Source organism: Lagopus leucura, unplaced genomic scaffold, assembly GCF_019238085.1.
Source record: "Lagopus leucura isolate 7727_CA_CO unplaced genomic scaffold, USGS_WTPT01 Super-Scaffold_1, whole genome shotgun sequence".
Lineage (NCBI taxonomy): Eukaryota > Metazoa > Chordata > Aves > Galliformes > Phasianidae > Lagopus > Lagopus leucura.
The window spans coordinates 17249535-17262894 of NW_024962250.1; the positions used below are offsets into that span (position 1 = coordinate 17249535).

General features: G+C 39.4%; 1 protein-coding gene across 2 annotated transcripts in view; it reads left to right on the forward strand.

The window, feature by feature from the left end:
- Positions 1-3019, forward strand: part of SCFD1 (sec1 family domain containing 1) — a 45599-nt gene extending 42580 nt beyond the window's left edge. The window contains exons 24-25 of one of the 2 annotated variants that reach the window (XM_042864836.1): positions 1758-1826; positions 2804-3019. In XM_042864836.1, the coding sequence (XP_042720770.1) occupies positions 1758-1826; positions 2804-2827 (93 nt within the window). In that variant the 3' untranslated portion in view covers positions 2828-3019. Of the gene's footprint in view, positions 1-1757; positions 1827-2803 lie in introns of those variants that run through there. The other variant, XR_006177706.1, reaches the window with a different exon arrangement.
- Positions 3020-13360: the final 10341 nt, after the last annotated feature.

Genomic DNA, 13360 nt, shown 5'->3' on the forward strand with positions numbered 1-13360 from the left:
TCTGTTGTCTCACCAGATGTAGCTTATTAATTATTCTAAAATTCAATCAGTTGTCCTTCAGACTGAAAAGGAAGAAAAAACCCAACAGGTCTGTCCTCGCAAGCAGATACAAAGATTTTATTCACTGCTTTATTTTTTTAAGCACTATCAGTTTTTACCAGTTTGCCACTGAAAACACAGAAAATCTGTGAAAGCTTTCTGAAACAGGAAGCAGTGTTCAGCTTTGGCATTTCGGGGGTTTTTGTAGGAGACTTAACCCTTAAACCCAGTTATTTTCAGTTCTGTGCTAGAATCTCACTTCATCATAAATATTGTTCATAGTTAGGAAGATTGTACCTTGAAAAACATACATTGGCCAACAACATGCTGAAAATGCATCACCAAAACTTCAAAGCACAAAGAAATTTGGCTTGTTCTTTTGTTTTTAACAATATATGAAAGGAAATAAGTGCTGCCTGGCTGCCTGCCTCAGCTAGACATTATCATTTTGCACAACAAAATCAAATTCTGCACAGCTTTAAAAAAAACAAAACAACAAGCTCTGGTGTTGCATTATTTACAAGGCTAAGCAGCTTCAGCTTGGCTCCACTAACTTCTGGGTGATACAGCTAAGTGTGCTGAGTAATTACCTTGGAGCATGGATATGCTTGTATTCAAAAATTACACTTTTAGTAGAATTTGTTTTCATAAGATGGATTTTACAGGAATGTGTATTTTGCAGCCTAAAAAGGCAACAGTCTCGCTTCACAGTTGTGCCTAGTGTTTCTTTATGTTTATGTTACTGTGCAGCAGTAAGTGCTGCCATTCATATTACAGAAAATAGAGTGTCAAGATTCCAGTTTAGATCAAAATCAGACCTGTTCAGGCTTCAAGATTAAATGTAGCTGAAAGGTGGGGAGAACCAAGTTCAAGCTTTTGCTTAGTGACAAGAACAACTTATTGCAACAAACTACTCCAAATTAATAAAGATGAGGAGATGAAGCAGGATTACCATCTCCCAAATTAGCATGTGCCCACCAGCCACTGTTAAAATCCAGTTCTGTGACTCTGCTGAAACAGCACAGCTGTTATCAGCTATGAAACAAAATCATTTTGAAGAGGCTCCTCTTCCTGTTTTGCCTTTTTTAAAGCAATTTTTAATTTTGTATCAGAAAAAAACAGTGAGTCCTCTTCTGTATTTGTCCTCTCAGTTCCCTGGCTGCTTATCATTTATCACTCACATAGAGCTAGTAAGGTGCTTTCTGTGTGTTTATTGTTGTTTTAAAATCACATCAGTGATCAAAAAAACAAGAAAAACAAACCCATTCTGACTATAAGGGAAAGTACTCAGTAATTCAAGAGTGAGACAGATTGCTGGAGCCTGCACTCGAGCTTTGAGGAGCTGTGGGATTATTAGCCAATGCTGGGCATAAACTCAGTCTAAAACTATGCATTACTTACACCATTTTTTCACTTCTGCAATGCTGCGTTGTCAGACAAGTACTATCAGACTGCTCACTGCAGGCTAGGATCATTATGTATCCAACTAAATTCAACATAATATTGTTTCAGTTGGTTTTTGGTTTTGTTTTTTTTTTTTTTAAAAAAAAATAATTTTTCAAATATGGAAATAAATAACAGAAACTTTCTAGCTCTATCACAGGCAGAGCTGTAGGACTTAAGGATCATGGAGAAATACACTTTTTAGTATGCAGTTCATAGAAGCCACTGGTGCTACTCCTAACACTTGATTTCTTCCCATCTTTTCTTTTTCTTAGGGGAAACAAGGCAAACACATCCTCTATGGCTGCAGTGAACTATTTAATGCTACACAGTTTATAAAGCAGGTAGGTACTTGTAACAGTAACTCTGTAATACTTGTTACTGTAATAACTGTGACTTCTGTGACTGGTTTTTAACTTCTATCTCTATGGATTTTTGTCTCTGTAAAAACAAATTGATGTGAAAAAATGATACAGTTTTGTTACTGTTCTTCACTTTATTTAAATAGGGGGTTTGGAGTCACCGTTGCTAACTTTAGAAGGCCTATGTTGTCAGTGTGAGTTAACAGGCAATGCAGCTGGAATAGTTCTTTGAAACTAGCTTAACATAAAACTTACGGGGGGGGGAGAAAATCAGTTCTGAAGTTCTGACACTTTTTTTCCACAAATAGGATCTTTCCAGGCTATTCTATCAACTCTCTTGAATTAAAAATTGCTATTCAACTGCAGTCTTGAAATCTGTGTTTAAGTTTTGCTGTTTAGGAATATTGGAACTGTGGGAGCTTCAGGTTATCCCCAGTTGTTTGGCTTTTTTTGTTTTTTGTTTTTTTTTTAAAAAAAACAGCATTAAAAAGAAAGTTGTGATGCTGTTACTTCTGACCCTCTCCAGCAAAACTGCAAAATACAAGTTATTCACAGTGCTCAGCCCTCCAGTAGCTGTCACCACCTGTGCTTTTACTGCCTCCCTAAATTATTCAGACCTACATTTTGAAGAACTAAATTCACTAAGGTCTGTTACACATGAAGGAGAAAAAACAAATGCTGCTTACCATCATACAGTTCTTCAATGAGCTTAATTTCCTTGTTTCACCAACCCTGATTGTACATACCAGCCTTAACGCTGAAATTTATTCATATCTCAGGATTTGAAACCTAGAACCTCTTGTGTGGGGTTATGCATTAAATATTCTATCACTTGCATGCTTTTAATTGGTTATTTCTCACAAGGCTTGTAGGACAAAACGTTTACTGTATGCACTGAATATTAACATGCTGAAAGAATAATGTTACCAACCTAATCATTTCTGTCTCTTCATGTGTAGCTGTCCCAGCTTGGCCAGAATTAAGACTGAAACACCATGACCTGAATGTCACCATGACAAATTAAAGAACTGCTACAGCATTCAGATAACTTCAAATCTGTTATTTTGTCACAATATTAAAACTTACAGCAGCTTCATTAATATATCTTCTCAAGAAATCTGTAATTAGTACTGTGTATATCAACATTTCTGAAATAAACCTTAAAATGTGCGATATTTTTGTTGAGCATTAAGTCATATTACTTTCTAAATGCAGTATTAAGTGTGGCTATGACAGAGCTGTCTGATCAACATAGCATTTTCAAGATCTCATAGACAATTTCTGTTCCAGTAAACAAAGCAATATTTTGAAGAAAAGGTCAAGTCTTTCTTCAGGAGCTGTGTTCATGAAAGCCAGCTATCTTCATTAAACAAAACTGAAATGACAAAACTGCCTTTCAGGACCACAGACAAACAGCCTTAGTGCACGACGACTGCAGCTTCTAGCTGTCACCCTTTAACTTTACCAAAGTCCTTGGTTCTGCACCATCTTCGCTCAGTGGTCTGAAGTTGTATTTGAAATTACCTTCAGTACAAGTTTTTGATACAGTAGTTTAGCTTTGTCTGTTAAGCTTATGTGTTTTTATTCATCTACTTGTCTAAATAGTCTTACAGTTTCAAACTGTAAATACTTTAATGATTTTCTTCTGCACTTTTTATTGTAATTGCTTGGACTGTTATGTTTGGGAAGAAACCAAGCCCTACTCATAGTACAGCTCAGTAACTGTTTAATAAGCACATGTTTAAAACACATTATAACGTTAAGTTGCTGTAGGTAGAGCTGGTGCAGGAACAGGCAGCAGTTCAAGGATTTTCATTATATAATTAACATCTGCCAGTACTGACAGCTCCAGAGAGCGTGTACAGGGATTGAGAGAAGACAGCATGATAGATTTGAGTCTCTGCCTCTAGAAATATTCCTTCTGAAAATATCACATCTGCCTTTCAATAAGAGGTCTGAAGTACTCATAAGGAAACAATGCGGATTTATTAACAAATAGTGACACCCTAAGAATTACTGGTGTACTGTATGTGTTTGTCAGCATTTCTTTGCACTATTCTTCAGCATCTGATGCTAATTCTGCTTTAGAAGCAGTACTTTCCCCCTCCCCATAGAATTTTTTTCAGAACATCTACGCAAGAAATACAGTTGATCTCTTCCTTAAAAATCACAATGAATGTGTCAGTAAAGATTTATATAAACTAGACTCTTATCAAAACTCAGTGTTACTTAATTATCTAAGCTGAGTCTTGTAAGGTACTCCACATTACTACTTTATACATCCAAGTTCGCCAACTCAATAAATACATTTATTATGGTGTTAATGATAGTTGTTGTAGTGAATGTTCTCCCATAGATCAGTCAGCAAGGACTGAACGTCACAGTTCATTCTTCTCATTCCCTGCATGTACGCTATGTTTATTTGTGAGAACAGGGTCAAAAACATTTGGAAGAATGACTTCAATGTAGTTAAATGGAAGCATTCCAAGCCAGGTTTGCTGCCCTGAGCAGCCTGATCTAGTAGGTGGCAACCCTGCCTGTGGCAGTGGGGTTGGAACTCAATAGTTTAGGGTCCCTTCCAACGCAAGCTGTTCTATGATTATTACTTCCTGAGGCAGTTTGTTCCAGAAGCATGAATCATAGAATCACCAAGGATGGAAAAGACCTCCAAGATCATCTAGACCAACTATCCATCAACTACCAACATTTCCAGTAAGATGGGAATGGGTGTTCAGTGCTCTTCTCAGCAAAGCATTGCACAGAAGGAATTTTAGAAAGACCAGAGTTTTTAACTGAAAGACACACCAAATGGCCACCGAGGGAGGTACTCTTCCTAGACAGTGTTAACTCTGCAGCTGACAACCAAGTTCTGAGAAAAATACACCGATTGCTTTTTGTTCAAAACTCGTGGCAGTCAGTGATACACTGATCCCTGGTCAGTTCTACAGAGAGCTCTCCTAAATCACAGCTTACAGGATTTGTTGCTTCAGCAAGCTATGTAAACAGAAATTGGAAATAAATTAGTTTGGTTTATGTGCTCAGGAACTTAATTTGCAGTCTTTGTACTACAGCTGAAGACAGGTCTAACTGATACCCAGCTTCATAGCCAGATCTTCAGATTTGTTGTGTGAACACACAGTAGGCAGATAAGGCAACTGAAGACAATTTTAATACTTCAAACATTCTGTTAATGTACCAAAAGAAAAAAAAACTTTGCGAAGAGAAATCTTAAAAGATCTCAGTGAACATTAAAATTTCCAATTTACACAACCTGAGCTATTACTTCCTATTACTTTTTTTGTTAGATAGTCCTTTTCCTGAAATACCTCTGTGGAAGTAGCTCGTACAAGATGACTATAATTATTGTAGAGAAAATAATCTTTAAAGTAAGCTGGCGTTTCATAGAATGATAGAATTGCTCAGGTTGGAAAAGACCTTAAAGATCATCAAGTTCAACCACAACCTAACTATATTACCCTAAATGTAACAACCCTCCACTAAATCATGCCCCTGAGCACTGCATCTGAGTGGTTTTTAAACACACTCAGGGATGGTGACTCAATCACCTCCCCGGGGAGCCTATTCCAGTGCTTAACAACCCTTTCAGTAAAGAAGTTTTTCCTGACATCCAACTTAAACCTCCCCGGTGCAACTTGAGGCCATTTCCCCTCATCCTGTCACCTGTCACCAGTGAGAAGAAGCCAACCCTGCTCTCACTGTGAGCACCTTTCAGGTATTGGAAGAGAGCAATAAGGTCTCCCCTCAGCCTCCTCTTCCCCAGACTAAACAGCCCCAGTTCCCTCAGTTGCTCTTCATAGGGCAATTAGGTAAGCATATTCCATTTATAGCCAGCTATTATGTACTGCACATCCTCATAGTTCCCTCAAAGGTTTGTGCTGAAAAGCCAGGTAAGGGCCAGACAGCCACTTGCCTAGCTGGGAGCCTTAAGTAAAATAGTACAGGCAGTATTCGTGCTTTAAATGCAAGGAGGGTCAGCACATTTTAGACCTATTCTGATGCCTCTGTTAAGTCACACATTTGCACAGTTTTTTGTTAACAAAACCCAACACAACTCCAGTTTTCATATCTCAAGACTGGTCATTCTTCATGGGATCACAGGATGGCTTAGGATGGAAGGGACCCTGAACTCACAAAATCATTTGTTGGAAGGGACCTTTAAAGATCATCTTATAACTCCTTCTTGCAAGCACAAAATAAAGCTACTCACAGGGGATCTATGTTTGCATTTAATTAAAAGCAGGGCAAGGCTGAGTCTCCAGTATCACACTTTGTCCTCAAGAAGAAAATAAGCAGCCAGGTCCTTGGCTACAGAAAACCAGCACATTGTAGTCCAAGAAGAGAAACCTCAAGACCACTGCTTGGTTTAAATGCCCGTATGAGTATAACATTCTTGATACAAATCAGTAATGCTTCCCTATGTTACAGTAAGATTTTGCTCAGTGATCATGTTTACATCAATCCAAATCATCTCCAGTGAGAGCAATTGCAACACCTTGTTAAAAATGCCAAATCTGGTACCTTATACATGAATGATGCCTCCACTCAGGTTTATTACAACTCAAACATGGACTTAAATTTGTTTTAAAATTCAAATATTCAATCTTATGTTTTAGAGTTTTTTGAGGAGCTTCATAAATCAACATACACGGTTTTTATCTCTTTCAAATGCAAATAACTATTTCATATCACGCATGTTGGAGGTTTAGAAGTATACAAGCACAGACTTCAGTATGGGCAACCTTTTCTATCATCTGTAAATCCCACATGATTAGGATCTTCCTACTTGCTCTGTTTGTTCTTTTATCAGTCAGTTTTCTGCTACACATGCAAAACAAAGCCCATCACATCAGGCCACAGCACTGTAAGAAGCTGAAACATTAGCCAAAGGTGATGGGATTAACAAAATGTTTTACAGGTAGGCATTTCTCTCCTGTAGAGCTTGCATGTTGGGAAAGCTGCATATCATACTGGCAGTTTTGTAAGCAGAGAAATAAAAGTACTCTTTCTATATATTAGTGAAATAAAACATTCCTGGTACTTTATGTTCCAGTCCTCAAAGAGAACCTCTTCTGCTTCATTCTTCCTAGGACTTTTGCCAGCTAAACTGCTGAATTCCAGCTGTGCTGTGCCACTCTTAATCAAGAGCATCAATACATTTCTCCTAGATCATTCATCAGCCATGGGCTCTACTCATTCAGAAGTGTTTTTAATTGATAATTTTTGCTTTTAGGAGTAGGCATCTTTGTCTCTCCACATGCAATACAGAGGATTTTCTTTCTTCCCAGTGCAAACAGATCTTTGGATGCCTGGCCTTCTGTTACAATACTCGTGCTCAGACTAGATATTGGAAAGCAGACAATAGGAAGATTAGGTCCACAACACACATGCAATAACTGTAACTTGTGTGTTTGTTTTTAAGTATCTCTGACAGCCTGAAAGTCACTTTTCCCATAGGAGGGAGATACAGTAGTACAAAGAAGAAAAGGAGAAAGAGCAGCAACCAGAAATCCTCAGGGAGCGTCAGAGGAAGAATACCACTACTTTGTAGGCTCCCAAGATTTGCTACGCGATCGTTCTGCATCATTTATTGGGAAGTGGTGGAAGCCTTCCCTTGCCATGTCACCATCTTTCTGATGGTTCTGCAAAACTGAATTCTTCCCACGAGAAGAATCTAGTCTGTAAACCCAGCCTTGCACAGAGCAACAAAAAGCAGTGTTGTTAGAGCTCATGCTCTCTTGGAGAAAAGAGAACAGCTGAATTTCTACAGGCGTAAGGCCCAACATGAAGACACATGATCCCAGAAGAGGTCAGTCTTGTGCAGAGCAAGTTCATTATTATTTTTGTGAGAAAAATCTCTTATTAGCTAGGATTAATTTGTCTTTTTTTCCTTCCCTCTCCCCCTCAATTCACCAAACATAAGTGATCAAAAGCACAGCCCCTGCACTTCAGGACAGGATCCAGGTTAGTCAGACAGTCACTGAAAGCCTGATGAAAACTATAGTTCTAGAATTGTGGAAATCAACCCACAAACACCAAATCCGTGATGTTTTCCAAATTCTTTTTCCTCTTTTAGGTGTCATTTGTAATTTGTTCAGCTATTCTCCTGGCCTTGCCTCCCTACGTGCAAATCTATCTGATCAGGATCTGGGCTTCCAGTGCCAAGCTCACAGTATCCTAGCCAAGCTTTATACAAAGCCTGTCAGTTTTTAGAAGTCCATTCATCAACACTGGCACGAGCCCTAAATTCCATAAGGGCCTTAAAAACCTGTTCCAGTGTCCCAGCTGAGACAAGGGTTTAGCCCCCAAATGCTAACATTAATACCTGATCAAAGGAAACAGCTAGTTGCCTTCCCAAACCCACAGAAATATTCGTGCATCTGAAGGTCCCGAAGGAAAAATATATCAGATTGAGAGGAATCTTTTGGCACAGAATGAGCTTGCTTTCTGTTACGTATTTTTCATAAACACCCATTTTGAGAAAGAAAACAGCTCTAAAAGAGTAAATACAGCTCTGGCTAACTTAGAGCCAGAAGTTCTCACAGTAAGAAATAAAGAACAAATGTCTCTATCCTGTTGTTAGTATTTCACATTTTGATGCTGCTCAAATGTATTCCTATGACGACAACAAAAAAGCTAATTCACCTCAAAGGGTATTCACTGAAAAGCAATCTTACTAATCTCCTTGCTTTCACTTACAATTATCACATTAAAATAACTCCTTTTTGTTCAAGTGTTTTCACCAAATCCCCCAGATTCACTCCCTCTCTACAGAGTTTCACTTTTTCTGATGAGGCTGAGCACAGTGCTCCTAAATGGAAAGACAGGTCAGCTTTTAATGCAGCACCCAGAAGTCTGTAAGACATCAGTCACCATTTCCAAGTCTGGTGTCTTCCAAGACTTGGCAGTTTATTTTGCTCCTTCTAATGGAGGTGGAACTGTGTGGAAAGGGCTGAAAGAGCAGACTGCTCTTCATAGAGGCATCTCAGTTATCACCTAAGCTTCCCTGCTCGCTGTAGAACAGCGTTGGCTGTGTTTGTGACCTGGGGACTTCAAGAATGTCAAGCCTTAGCAGGGCACAGCATGGATCTCAGCTGAATACCCAGACTAAAAGGTGTTGGGATGGCACAAGTAAGAAGGGCTTACAAAGTTGGCAGAGCCCAGGGCACAGAAAGCTTATTTAGTTTACTGAAATCTCTGGAACAGTCAAATATGGAATCTGGTGACCACAGACAAGGATGTGTAACCAAAAGGGCTTCAGCCTGTCCCATGAAAGGAAAAAGGGAGGATCAGGACTCTCCCAAGGCAATAGGGTGTACAACAGAGACTGACTGTTCAGGCAGTAGCGTGAAAGAGGAAAGGGATCACAGAAAGATTACTCTGAACAGAAAGAGTCCAAAAAGGAAATTCCCTCATAAAATGAAAGGTGAGAACAAAGTAATGCCATTTGTCAGCAAGACAGAGGCACTGGGTTCAGTCTCCTACGATGTTCCCAGTGGCCACCATAAGGGAGCCACTCCCACAGGAAAGTCCTTACTCTTCTTCATATGGGGCTGTGGGCCTACAGTGGTCACCCATAGCCAAATGACCACCTAGCACCTAGGAGTCCCATCCTGGTGAGCCAGGGATGGCATCAGAGACACACTGGCATTCCTCACAAGAAGAATCAGCTACTGTAAGTTCATATCTTTATGCATGGTACCAAATCCAAGGGAAAACAAATGCTGCCCAGCCAAAGAGTGCAGACTCTTGTCAGCAAAAGTTACAAGCACCAAGATAAGGCAGTTCAGCTGACAACAGCTGCTCTGAGATATTGCATGGCATTCGGATGATCCTGTGCTTCTTACTATTCACTGGAATTCCTTAATCAGGCCCAGGTATCAGATAGAAGTGTACTAGAAACTAAAAATTACTTTTTGCAACAGAAAACAGTCCAGGAAGCACAAGAAAACATTAGCTGATACCAGTCAGCTGCGTTGAGATGTATACAATCAGATTCTCACATCTTTTAGGACTGGCACGCTCACCAGAATGTACAGCTCCATATGTATCCAATTCTTGAAAAAGATTGAAAGACTGTCAAGAAGTACACACACGTAGCATCTTACTACCGCGTTGCATGTTCTTTTTGTTCCTTCCTAAATTCATTATAAACTTCCCAAATTTGTTATAACTCACCAGCAACTTCTTTCTTTACTTTATGCAGCACAATGGCAGACATGCAATAAATATTCCCACAGACATAAGGACAGAAGCATATTTCATAATTAAACACAAAATGTGGTTTTACAACTCTCTAAGTGGGATTTTCCATATCCCACTTAGAATTAAATGAGTGTTGTCTTCTTTATGAAAGTCCTTTTCTTGTATCTGACACTTAAAAGGTCCAAGTGTGTCTAAGCTTAGGATATCTGTAAGTCAGTTGTTTTGAAGTGGGAAAAGTTTACACAATGATGAGGATTAAAATAAAATTGTTACTAATCAAATGACCTTGTGAGAAATGCTTGTGCCGTGTTTCTCACAACCTCCAGTTATTTTACTTGCTAAAAGTAAACCTGAACGGCATGTGGGTATCATGAGCTGTACTCCAAATGGAATGCAATTAACTTCAAATAGATTTTTTTGTTGCTTTTTTAAATAAAAGTGTTTTTCATAACTTGGTGTTCCCTTTTCCTTTCCCCACTGTGATCAGAATTTAACTGTCTAAAAGTTCATCTGGCAACAGAAATGTTATTTCCAGTTCGCCTACAGTAACAGTCATTTTCTCAGGGGCTGGTTCATAGCAGATGCTTTTGTAGATATTCTTTAAACTTTGCCATTTCGGAGGCAAACATCTCGATCAAAGGATGAATAAAAGCAAACAGCCACAGGAGATTCTTTCTCCACTGACTACCGCCAAAGGGTCCTCTCAAGTTATGAGCTCCCAATCTCAAAGCCACCTTTAGTTTCCACTTTTAACGTCTAAATTTCTAGACACTACAAAGCCTCCTTATGGAATAGGCACACTTAATTTTACTCACCACTGTTTCTAAGGAAAGAAGGAAGGGGAGTTGGGGGTGGAAGAAGGTGCTACAGCATAAGCATTCCACTAATTCAAAGAGCAAGAACACCACAACCTAGGAAGTGACAGATTTTATAGCCATAGAAAAAGATGAAGGCTGTGATCACTATCCCTGCTCAGTGAGCAAGGAGGAATGTTATCACAACTGAGGAAATGGAAAGGAATGAGGGAGATATGTAGTAGAAAAGAGATGGCTAAGAGGATGGAATAGCCACCATTTGAATTAGATGAGCTTTTAATTTGGTCTCCAAAAAGAAGTAAAAGAAAGTACAGACATTCCTCCTGCAAGGGTATTACTGAATGTGCAAAAGCAAGCTTTTCCTACTGCAAGAGAAAAGGGCCCTGTTCTACTGAAATGAACTACAGGCCATTTAACAAGACTTAACAAAAAGGAAAAAGAGCATCTTAGAACAATGCATCTATTATAGCCTTGTTTTCCAGCAGATGCTTTGAGGTGACACAGAACAGCTCAGTAGCTGGGTGTTCTGTTTGAAAGACCATGCTGTGAGTTGTTCCGGAACAGAACTATTTTGGCTATACAGGGCTTTTAAATTACCATTTTTAAAGCATACTTAAGATGGTAAGCTATGTGTAGCTAAAGACTTTTGTTTGAGGAAGAAGAGCACAAGGCCAATAAAGGTACCTCTGCAAAAGGAAAACAGGCTTTGTTAAATCAAAAGGCACAAACACTACTAACTTATCTGCTTTTCATACATTGCTCTGCAGCCTTACTAAAATTATGTATTTCATTGGAATTCAAAACTAACATTTCTAGGTCACACACATGCAAGAAAGATTTGCTTTGCAAAAATATTTTTGCAACAATCAGGTGTCTGACTGCACTTCCGAAAGAACTAGCACAGGAGATGAATAATGATGCTATGAACTACATTTGACCCTTACAGCGCCTTTCATTTTGAAACAGGGCCTTCTCTGAAGCAGGAGCCATATTCATAATGAAAAATTAAAGTTACTCTGTATTGAACTTGGTTTCCTAGAGGATGAGTAAACGAAGCACAATTTAAGGGGCAAGAAACCCAAGGATGTGCCCAGTATCAGTATTTCTTCCAAACTGATCAAGAGCCTGGGAGCAGCCAGTCCACAGGCACCTCTGCCATGCTCCAGCTACAGGCTGTCATGCAACTTGTGCAGCTCTGCAGGCAGCAAAATGTGTTATTTCACTTGTATCCTACCAGCAGCAGATCACTAAACCAGCCTCTGGCCACAGCTAGCACCTACCACGTGTAAGACAACCAAACTATTTCCAGTGCCCATCACTGCCTGAAGCACCAAGCCAACAACCCTTGCCCTAATGCTACCCTGCCATCAGTCCTTAAGATAACTTCAAGCCTGTCTTGTAGCAGTAGAATATTTAAACGTATACTCTCTAATGTATAATGCCAATATGTGCTTAACAGGAATACTGCTTATGGCCAGCAATATCTGACACAGTACTATTGGTTCTGCCCACACTAAGCACTTGGAAATAAGTTCTTTCATTTCAAGGCTGAACACACAAAGATTTGTCACATTCAGGTGGTGCCTCTACTAACAACAGGAGCCCACACAGAAGCTGTAGGAATTGCCTCTGCAGATGCTTAGTTTGTTTGAAGTTCTGAACTAACCCCCACAAGTTTCTAGAATACATCACATTTTAGAAAAGTCTAGCATTTGACAACAATGAACTGAGCTGTATCTGCTTAGAATCCCATCCATTACAACTGCAATGCAAGCCATGGGAGAAAGAACGTTCTCCATAGACTCTGCATGAGGAGGAAGCAGCCCTGACAGAGATGGGACATTACAATGCCCAGCATTTCTTCACAACGCCTATGCTCCTGAGAGGCCTCTGCTCCTGTCGTCCTCATCAGGACGCACACAGAGCATAGCAAGTCAGGCACCACCAGTGTTTAGTGGTTTGACTTGTCAAAAATTACACAAATGCATGACTTCCAGCAACTGCTGAAGCCTCTGATGTTCCATTTAAATATTTCAATTAAAAAAAAAAAGTCTCAAACTATCAGTATTTTGTTAAACAGGTTTTGTTAAAATTTTAAACAACCCCTATAAGACTCTTTAAATCTTTTTACCATTCCACCATACCATAACTCAAACTTTTTTGAGATTACTGTGACCAAGTATCACGTTCTAAGGGTTGGTAAGGCTGAAGTCAGACATTTGAAAATCACTTTGATTTTACATACTAAAACACACAGACTTGACATAAAAACAAATACATAACTTTCCTGAAGTGCTCATCATCATCTTAATTCTACTGCAATTGAAGGTACCAATGCAGAGGTAACAGCACTAACCATATTTGCAACACCAAGCAATCCACCCAGCCACCACCTCCTGGAGGGGCAATTTTAGCTGCTCGGCTGGAAAAAAAAACAACTCGTATGCTTGCAGTAGAGAACTTGGATCCACTGCAGAT